The following is a 10,712-nucleotide window of genomic DNA, read 5'->3' as shown; positions in this document are numbered from 1 at the left end:
AAAACCAAAACCACTAAAAGTCTGAAAATAGTTGTCTCAGTCTGAACCCTGAAGCCTAGTTCCTCTCTCAATTACAATCTTAGTGTTTTTTTTTTTAAAGTATAAAAAGAAGTCTTAATTACCGAATCAGTCTCCATTGGCTAGAATCGCTTACTGAAGCGCAGTCTGTACCTGAGAAGCTGCCTGACAGTTCTGTCGGTTCAGCTAATAGTCCTGGTATTAGAGTCCCAGAAACTGATATCCTGAATTAGCAGAAGTTATGTCATAATTCAATTGAATGAAAAGTTTCCTTTGATTAAACTAGATGAACCAGCTGAGTTGAGGAAATGGGCCTCTCAACTTTAATATTTCCAGATTGTCTTGGGTCCATCTCAACCTGAAAGATTTTCTAGCTTTGAATTGATCACTCCTAATTTTTCAGATAGTTGGAAGAAATGGGGGTGAAGACACCCTTGCACGCTGGCCTACTTCCTCAAGCATGATCTCCATTGAAGATGCTTCTTATGAAGTTTTGAAATATTTGGAGAAGCTTTGGCATTCCCTTTCAGCTAAAGGTGAGCATATATGTTACTTTTCAGTGTATTTGACCACCAATCCACTGCACTGATAATGAAATTAAAAGTAGCTAGTAATTAAACCAAAAAAAAGTAATATTTTATTTACCCAAAAAATTACCGAAGGAAAGTAAAGGAAAATTAAAAAACTGAAAGGTAATAAAAGCAGTAAAAAGGAAACGAATTGATGTAAGAACCAATAAAGAAAGCTAAGAAACTGTAGTTATTATTATTATTTTTTGAAGGTGGGGTGTGGAAGGAAGAGAGGAGAGGGAGAGGGAGAGGGAGAGGGAGAGGGAGAGGGAGAGGGAGGGGAGAGCGAGAGAGAGAAGGAGAGGGAGAGGGAGAGGGAGGGAGAGAGCGTGAGGGAGAGGGAGGGAGGGAGTGAGTAGGGGGGTGATGGTGGTGTGGAAGGCGAGGGAGCAGGAGGGGGAGGGAGGGAGGTAGGGATATATCAAAATTTTGAAAAGTCCTCGGCAAACACGATTATGCAGAGGACTCCAATACATACAAACAAGAACATGCGTACATGTTGAGATGTTTGAGTTTTTCATTGACAGATATATCAGAGTTACGGAAAGTTGCATTCATTCCGCTTGCCAATGGGACACGACTGGTTACGGCATATTCTCTTTTTGCACGTCTCACAATCAATCTCTCCCCCTTTGCATTCGAACTCCCCGCCCAGTATCTCCCATTCATGAAGATCCTTAAAGACATTGGGCTTCAAGATCATTTCTCTCTTTCATGTGCTAAGGATCTTCTATTGAAGATCCAACAGTCATGTGGTTATCAACGTCTGAATCCAAATGAACTTCGTGCTGTAATGGAGATTTTACACTTCATCTCTGAAGGGACTGCCAGCTCAGGTTCAGAAGGATCAATTTCTATCTCAGATGTGATAGTTCCAGATGATGGGTGTAGGCTTGTTCTGGCAAGAACCTGTATATATGTTGATGCTTATGGCTCTAGGTTCATCAATGACATAGAGACTTCCAGGCTAAGATTTGTTCACCCAGATCTTCCTGAGAAGATATGTGCACTGCTAGGTGTTAAAAAGCTCTCTGAGATGGTTGTGGAGGTAATTGAAACTCCTTTAAGGCATGGGTTCAAATTTTGATTGAAAATTTATTTTGACACTTTGGCATACAGCCCAATGGGTACAATGGACGAGACCCATGTGCAGGCCATTAGCCCGCTCTATCAGCCAAATAAGCAAACATCTCTTGGGAGAACTGGATCATACTCTGATGGACTGTGGTACATGGTATTCTGAGGTTACATCCACAGTCTCTTCCCATTGATGGTGGTTCGAGTTTAACTAGACTCTGGCCCACAGGGACTTCGCCTGGTACAGTTGATCTCCAACCATCCACCAGTGAGAATGTACCGTGTATATAGCCTTGGAGTACCATCGATCAGAATCCATTAGATGATGGAAAACTTTAGCTTCTGTGAAATGTGACTATGTTACTGGTTTCAATCTGAAGTTTTGGCTGTAATTCACTCCGAAATTGAACACCTTTATGTTTGCTATTCTGAAACATGCGAATTTTGAATGGAAACTATGTCTGAATCTGAGATCTATTCTTCAGCTGAGGCCAAAAATATCAAACAAATTTTCTAGGTTTTCTTCATTTTAACTTTCCTTACATCTAGCACTAATACTATCAGTTTGGGTCTTAAGATTATTTACCTAATGATTTGGAATGCTTTATTTGATGCAGGAACTGGATGAGAAGCAACCCATACAGGCCTTGGATCATATTGGGCCTGTTACACTTACATCCATCAATGATAAGATCTTGAGCCAATCATTCCAGGTTGCTCTATGGACAATTCTCCGCAACTTATCTGACTATGTACTCATGTTTAGAGATTTAACTTTGGAGAAGGTACAAAGCTTGCTAAAAACCATGGCTGAGAAATTACAATTTTCGTGCTCTATCTATACCAGGTTTCTGCTACTTCCAAGGAATCTGGACATAACCCGTGTAACCAAAGAATCAGTTATATCAGGCTGGGAAAAAGAATTAGGGCATCGAACTCTACACTTTGTCGATAGATCAAAGACCCATGTCCTAGTTGCTGAGCCTCCTGAGTTTATTCCTCTTACTGACGTTCTTGCTATTGTTGTGAGCCAGATTATGGATTCTCCTCTTACACTACCCATTGGATCCCTCTTCTCTGCTCCTGAAAACTCAGAGAAAGCACTTTTGGGCATTCTGAAACTGGGTTCAGGGAAGGAAGAGATAGGGACGTATAATATTGTGGGCAAGGAGCTAATTCCCCAGGATTCTCTTCAAGTGCATTTTCATCCTTTGCGGCCCTTTTATGCTGGAGAAATTGTGGCTTGGAAACCGGACAAAGATGGAGAGAAGTTGAGATATGGCAGAGTTCCTGAGAATGTGAGACCCTCAGCTGGTCAGGCTCTTTATCGGTTTTTGGTGGAGACAGCTCCTGGGGAGACCAGTTATCTTCTTTCTTCGAGGGTTTACTCGTTCAAAAGCATGTTGACTGATTCAGAAGGGAGGTCTTCATCTGTTGTGCAGGAAACTGTTCAGATTGGACATTCTGGAACCGAGAGGGGGAAACAGGTTAGGTTAGTGAAAGATGATGGGGGTGGCAAAACAGGAAAAAAACCAGCTCAGGTAGTTACACTTCATTTTCTTTCTCTATGTGAAGTACAATACTGTATCATTTGATTGTGGAAACCATAGCCTATTGGAGCTATGACTGTTTTATGAAATGGAAGATGGAGAGAGACTCACACTTTCCACTTGTGATGGGCCTTTCTCTCTCTCTCTTGAGACTCATTCTTTCCACTTGTGATAAGTCTCTCTCTCTCTCATTGCATGGACAGTCATAACCCTGATGGACTGTGGTTTTCCCATAGTCTACCCATAGTCTAATGGACTATCGCATGCCTTCCCTGCTTAGTATATCCACATGCATCCACTTCCTCCCTCCCCCCACCTTTTTAATATCTGCATTGGACAGTCTTCTGTTTGTTAACATGCATGCCAATTCTCAAAAATGCCCCACAAACTATAAAGGGCAGTTATATGGTGGTCCCGCAAGAGAAAATTATATGTTTGGGCCCATAGCTAAAAACACCTAGTTGGGCTAAAATTTCAACAAGGGACTTTCGATTAGCCCTAAGATCAATTTCTTGATGTCCATTAGAATGGACAATTTTAGATCCAATCTTGGAGCAAATTTTGATTTCTTTCACCCTTTGAACTCCATGTCCTTTTCCTCCTAAATTGATTTTTGAGTCTTATAGACAGAAGTTGAGAGTTTTGGGGCCCATCAAAAACCCCAAACTGTGTTCGAACCACATGACCAAATGAACAAATTATGTCCCATGGGACGTCTTTTCTCCAACTATAAATTGGTTGCATAAAGAGAAGGACAGGTGCACAGTGAGCATATGTGTCAAGCCAGTCATAGAAATCAAATGTTCCAAGCATTTTGTGTCTCGAGTCATTGGAAAATGCACATTTTACCATTGTTAATGCATGCAATCCGAAATATCTGAAATAGAAAACTAAAGAATAGATGCCACATCTAGTGACCATAAACAAGCATAATAAAAATTTGAAATTTTTGTAGCAGAAGGACCTCCAATACGGCAAAGTATCTACAACAGAATTAGTGCAAGCAGTACAAGATATACTCTCTGCAGCAGGTCTCTCGATGGATGTTGAGAATCAAACACTATTGCAAACCACTCTGCTTTTTCAAGAACAGCTCAAGGAGTCCCAAGCTGCACTTTTGCTCGAACAGGTTCATCTATTGCTTATTCCTTATTTTAAGGATATTATTAATCTCAATTTCAAGGGAAGGATTAATTTTAGCTGGGAAAAGTAGCATATACTAATGTCCAATCGACTGTGTGAAAGCCATAATTCATTGAGGTCATAACCAGCTATGAAATGGTGGATGGTGATGGAGACTGGGACCTGCTTGAACAGGACATGACCCCAATGATGGTTCCCACTGATTTCAACACCATCCATTGACCTAACTTACTGTGGCTTCTTCTTACTCCATTGGATTATATCAAGGTTCATTGAATCAGCTCAGGCTTGGGACTTGGGCCCTGCATGAACCGATTAACTCAGGCAAGTCTTGAGTAGACTCGCCCCAGTAGTGTACAAAGCCCAGAAAACAATAACAAGAAAAAATAATAAACTATAAACAACATTAAAAGCGCAAATAAGATGGAATAAAATATTTAAAAGATGGATTTAGAAAAAATGATTTATAGCTAGAAATGATTAAAAAAATCCAAAGGAAGGGGAAGCTATAAAAATGGGATTTTATAAGAAGAAGAAATCATAATAAAAAAATCAAAATCATATATATAGTGTTTATAAATTGATTTTAGAAAAAAATGTAATGTTTATGATTTTTTTAATTTTTTATTTCCCAAATTTGTACACAAGAACTCGGCTAAGCGAAATGCCGAGTCTGAGTGGACTTAGGTTTAGTTTTAAAACCCTAGATTATACAATTTCACATTTTGGATTAATCAATCTCCGGCAGCTGGATAGATAGAATTCGAAAAATTAGTTTGCGGCATTTTCTTCTTGAAACATACGAGATCTTATGGCACGATTTATTTTCAAAAAAGAAAGAAATCATAGGTACGCGAAGATCCCAAAGAGAAAAAAAAAAAAAAATCAATGGCACCATTTTTCGAATTTAGAGCATAATTGTGAGCCATTGTTCTCTTCTTTTTCCTTTTGGTATTTACAGGAGAGGGCTGACACAGCTGCAAAAGAAGCAGAAGCGGCAAAATCAGCATGGTCATGCCGTGTCTGCCTCGGTGTCGAGATTGATACAATGTTTGTTCCTTGTGGCCATGTATTGTGTCACAGATGTTGCTCTGCTGTTTCGCGCTGCCCTTTTTGCAGGATCCATGTGAAGAAGACACACAAAATCTTCCGACCATGAGAGAGAGAGAGAGAATTTGTATCAAGAAAAATTTATTTCGCATGGATCGATTCATTGAGGCAAAGAATGCTTCATATCATTCTTATGATGAAATGCATCATAGTTGTAACTTTTACATTGCTTAACAAGCAAAACAATACTAGCCGAGGTACCGCAGTAACACTCCATCATTCCCCAAAACAAACCCTGTCTTTTCGTCGATGAACCTGCATGAACAATGAAAAGGGGTCCAAAGAGAAATGTAGAGTATGTATAAAACACAATGAGATCAATTTGATGTGAATAGAAGATTTTTGTATATGCAAATTGGCATTGAATTGTGCAATTCTAATGGGTTGTTGGCTTGTTTTGTTTATTTGCTATCCTTAGGTTGAATTGTGTCTGTTGTCTTTGTGCTTTTTCTTTTCAACTTTGTCCCATACAAAATGTCTGAAATAAATCTTATGAAAATATCAGATGATAATTGATGTATCAAGATGATTTTTTATGCATCCTTTGGCATTGGATGTGCAACTTTCCTAATTTATATGCTACACATACACTATGCATATGTTATCTTGTGTTTTTCCTGTCCAACTTTATCTTGTACAAAATGTTTGCAATAAAACTTTATCAGATCATGCAGGTGGTCTGAACACTCGGGAGTATCAGGATATTTGCATCGAACTTGGAATATCAGGAAAGTACATGAATTTTATTGTGCCAAAAGATTTTATACCCTGGGGAGAGCATATTTTACTCAATCTGGTAAAATCATATCCAGGAGTACTTTTTAAGGGCCCAAAAGTTTGGGGACGTAACCTCATCAACCTAGCGACCAACCATTTAGGAATTATAAGTCTTCTTTCTTTTTCTGAAATTATTCATATGTTGCTTATAAAGTGATCCTAAAATTTCAGTTCTTTTGCCTGAGGGAGCAAGTGTATAATGTGCTCCCATGGGAGTAGGTTAAACACGCTCCTTTATTATTTTACCCTTCCTATATACTTGAAGTACCCACCTAGCATGTTTTAATTCAGTGGTAAAACAAGCATCCAAGAATATCGGCAATACTAAGTACTGGTTTGACATTTTCAAGTTTTTGAACTGCTTTCCTGAGCTTTGCATGTGTTGTAGGCACTATAGTCCTCATATTTTCCTTATGATCAAAGGGAAGGCCTTGGGTGAAAAAGACTACAGAAGTAAAAAACAGCCAAAAAAAAAAAAAAAAACTTACTTTACAGAGTAGAGATTTGCAGCAATACTATCGGCAGCTTTGTCCCGGATCCAAGTCTTTCCACCATTCATTGTTCTCAATAAAATGCCACTGCCTCCAGCTGCCCAAGCTTCATCCTGGTGCCCACAAAAGCTTCCAAGTTAAAATCAAGATATAGTTGTGAATTTCACAAAGTAATTGTTTTTATGTGCATCCTGTGTGTGGTACATAATACACAGCCAAGGAATCCTCCATCCTTATCTGGGATGAATATCTTGGCATTCACAGTATGGTACATCTACATTGTGCATCTTGAGAATAGATGGTGAATTACCTGGCTGTGTATCGTATGTCATACATAAAATTTGTATGGCATAAATCCAACATGGTAGTAGACAGCTATATTTTGTTAGCAAACACATCTTACCTTTGAACGGTAACCAACATCAAGAATGCCGAAACCCCTACTTTGTACTGGAATTTCTTCAAAGTCCTCTGTGATCTGAAAAATATCAGAATAGTCAATCATTCATCGAATTATGTTCAAAACCAAAACATTGGGTAATCTGTAAAACTCACGCATTTGAAGAAACTCCAACCACACGTTCATATTTAACAATTTTTTGGGTAATTCAGTGGGGATGACGAGCTCCTACCCGTTTTTCTAAATCGTTAGTGGTTTTTTGAATGTGTGAGGTGAGAATGGAAGCTTAGACCTTAGCTGGGGCACAAGTGATGCTACCGCTACGACCCCTACCCCATTATCATGATCATATTTAACATTTATGATGCAAAGTTACCATATGGGATAATAAGCATATTCTGAATGAGGGACTTCAGAAACCAAATAGACTAACTCTCTGCAACAATATAGTCACATAATGATATAAATAGTAGAAAATAAGATACAAAGATGCCATATTTTATCTCCTGCATGAACATGAAAAGACCAGTAAAAACTGTGGTTAATTTCTCAGTTGTTTAGCGAAGTTGTAGAGGGCATGTAGGGGCCTTCAAAAGAAATTATATCGAGCCCTAAAGCGTCAGCATGACTTAAAAAGAGCACAACTTCTACAAAGATCACCCAATGGTAACTGTAGTATCATGCCAAAAATAACCTTTATCATTCCACTTTCATTTTGTTCCTTTTTTTGGTTCTCATGTTCCTTACCCCGGTTCCTTTGCTAAGATACAGTCCACCACCTCGTACTAATAGCCAAAGTCCACCATCAGCTCTCCACCCCATGTTTTGTATTCTTCGTGCAGCTGCTCTGTTGTGTGGTTGCCAATATGGCTGCATTAATGAAAGAAGATGAAGGCATCAAAAGTAAATCTCATGATATATTCGTCTATTAGTAAAGTGTTGTCTTTCAAAGAAACCAAAATAGCAGGCAAATTTATGCTCTTTGAAGCTTCTGTGTTTTAATCAGAGAACCTCCCAAAGATTGAATGTAAAAAACACAAAGCTCTACAAACACGACCAAAAAGATGACGTGCATTTCTTTTCTAATAATCCAAAAACCCACCTTTGTTAATTCCAAATATAGCTCCTATCACATATCTATTTTGCCAATAGCTAAAGCTAAATGTAGTTCACCTGCCCAGGCTCCCAAGTCAGGTAGAAATTTCCACGGCTCGAAACAGCAACATAGTTTCCGTCAGGAGAGCGATTTACTGTATTAAAAGTTCCAGTATAGTAACTTGCACCACTAATGCCACTGGAAACTGTTCTGCAAGATGAACAATCGTACTTACGTTATGAGGGATTCAGCAATGACCTACCGTTTAGTCTAATTACATTATGCATTAGCCATGAATCATAGTGATTGCTGAAATTGCAATTATCTGAAAATTGGACTATCTTTAAAATCAGTTCTGAAGACAGTGCAGAACCAAAGTTCAGCCTCTAGAAAGCATGAAATGCATATTATAACTGCCTTGTCAAGATTATCTCAGAAAAAGAGAAAGGAATTGTTCCTCTTTGGATAGCTCTAGGACAGATGCTTAGCATTTGTCGCATTCAATTGCCCCCCAGGCCCTCAATCCAGAACATTCACAGCAATAATTTGACAACTGTTTAGCTTCCACAAGAGACAAATAAATTTTTTCAACAGTGGATAAAAATATCAAAATGAAGGGCTTTGAACTATATTCCAAAACAGTGATATCTTACTCTAAACTTTCAGTGAAACATACCGGTTAAGAGTAGCCGAAACGGTCTCTTGAACTGCAGCTTTCCAATTGTACCCTCTGTTTGAAGTGACATAAATCGCTCCTTGATCTGTGACCATCTCTGCACTTTTCTCACCAGTTGCTTTGATATACACCTGCAATCCCAATAATTATGAGCTGAATTTTGGCTGCATTATATACAAATAACATGAAAAAAATAATCAAAAGAACCAATCTGAGGAATCTTGTGGAATATAAATAAATATAGCAAAGACTCTTATTGAAATATATATAGAGAGAGAATGATTAATACCATATCCCCAGGAAGTTGATTACTCAGAGGTATTCTTTCCCAACTTTCTCCAGCATTTGAGGTGTACAATAAGATAGCTGGTTTACCCACAATCCAACCTTCTTTGCCCTTGAAGCTGATGGAATTAAATCTGTAATTAAAGTCTTCATCTTCTGCCGATGGAATTGAACGAGGAAACCACGTGTTTCCTCCATCTTTTGTTTCCAAAATAGTTTGCCTTGTACCCAAAAGAAAACCTGAGAAATAAAAATTACAAATACAAGATAAAAAAACACTCTGAGGACTTCTTTTAACGTGGAATAAATGCACTGAAAGCAGCAAAAGATATAAGCTTGCCAAGTTGCTGTGTCTTCATTTCATTATATACAAGCTACATTTTACAGAGAAGCTTCGAAGTCTATAGAGTTTTGCATCCGTGCCTACAAGCCAATATACAAGGCACATGGAATAATTCAACCTTTCGGGTAGATGGGTCAGGTGGATTTGATTTGTACATTTAGCATATATCGTTCAGTAAACGCAAAAATGAGAGAAATCCATTCCCATTTTGAAGACACAAAACACCATTATCAAGCATTATCAGATTCTTAGAAAACAGTAAAACCACTATTAAAAAGTCCATCTCACCTGAAAAACTGTAAAACATAAGCAATTCTTATAGTTCTCCATGTTGCCTAGTCAAGAAGATATCTTACACTGTATAGAAATGAGAAATTGTTGACACAGTTCTTGCTTTCATTTCATGTTTACATATAACATAAATTTGCAGAGAATTATAGTAAGTTTTTATTAATTAATTTTTGTGAATTTAATAGTAAAAATCATATAATATAGCGATGAAGATGAAGAATAATGCGCGATTTTGATGCAATAAACTGCATTAAGTTCCATGAAAACTCAGTAAATGCAATTCAACAACCAAAACTCCTGAAGAACTCACTGCTTCAATTATCAATGCAACTAAATCCTAAACCTGATTATTCCATAATCCGTGCAAAGTTACTATAACTCATCAAACAGTCACACACATAGTTCAACAGTTACCAGCTACATGACAAACCTAGAAAAAGAGTACAATTTCCAGAAAAAAAAAAAATAGAGAGAGAAAGAAAGAGAGAGAGTGAACTCACCATGATTAAGTTCATCAGGCACAAAGGCAATATCAAGAAGCACAACACCAGGATCAATTGGCAAATAAACTCTTTCCCACTCTGAAAGCCCGTCGTCTGCCTTAGCTTCTCCCTCAAACCTCACCAGAGAAGGCAAAGCCACCGAAATGGCGGCCGTTTCAGAGAGGAAAAGCCTTCGGCTCAAAGAAGCTAGGTTCTGTGACCTGGGTTCCCCCAATTGAGCTCGAGGAGGCTGGCAATGGCCGCTCCTCGTCAAGAAAACCGAGCGGATTACCATTTTTGAAGCTTGTGGCTTCTTGTATAGAAGATAATTCAGACCCTGGAGATGAAGAGTCGCCATTATTGCAGAAGAAGCCATGGTTTTTTTCTCTTCTTCTTTTTAGTTC

At 38.4% G+C, this 10,712-nt stretch overlaps 2 protein-coding genes across 6 annotated transcripts in view; one reads left to right on the top strand and one right to left on the bottom strand.

The window, feature by feature from the left end:
- LOC18437599 (Zinc finger, C3HC4 type (RING finger) family protein) overlaps positions 1–5,822 on the top strand; it is a 26,856-nt gene extending 21,034 nt beyond the window's left edge. For 2 of the 5 annotated variants that reach the window (XM_020669623.2, XM_020669625.2), the window contains 5 exons: positions 422–554; positions 1,115–1,635; positions 2,282–3,205; positions 4,170–4,343; positions 5,319–5,822. In XM_020669623.2, the coding sequence (XP_020525282.2) occupies positions 422–554; positions 1,115–1,635; positions 2,282–3,205; positions 4,170–4,343; positions 5,319–5,516 (1,950 nt within the window). In that variant the 3' untranslated portion in view covers positions 5,517–5,822. The remainder of the gene's footprint in view (positions 1–421; positions 555–1,114; positions 1,636–2,281; positions 3,206–4,169; positions 4,344–5,318) is intronic. The other 3 variants (XR_016040950.1, XR_016040951.1, XM_020669624.2) reach the window with 3 other exon arrangements.
- On the bottom strand, positions 5,532–10,712 carry HCF136 (photosystem II stability/assembly factor, chloroplast (HCF136)). The gene is made up of 8 exons (XM_006847801.4): positions 10,327–10,712; positions 9,197–9,432; positions 8,908–9,038; positions 8,309–8,441; positions 7,883–8,005; positions 7,139–7,213; positions 6,733–6,848; positions 5,532–5,722 (listed from the first exon to the last, which is right to left on the bottom strand). Exons 1-8 carry the CDS (start codon positions 10,682–10,684, stop codon positions 5,656–5,658), a joined length of 1,239 nt encoding a protein of 412 aa, XP_006847864.1. The 5' UTR covers positions 10,685–10,712; the 3' UTR covers positions 5,532–5,655.

This window comes from Amborella trichopoda, chromosome 9 (assembly GCF_054954075.1).
Source record: "Amborella trichopoda isolate Santa Cruz 75 chromosome 9, AtrichopodaSantaCruz75HAP2 v2.0, whole genome shotgun sequence".
Lineage (NCBI taxonomy): Eukaryota > Viridiplantae > Streptophyta > Magnoliopsida > Amborellales > Amborellaceae > Amborella > Amborella trichopoda.
Note: the sequence above shows the minus strand (reverse complement) of the source record. Positions and strands in the feature narration are given on the sequence as shown.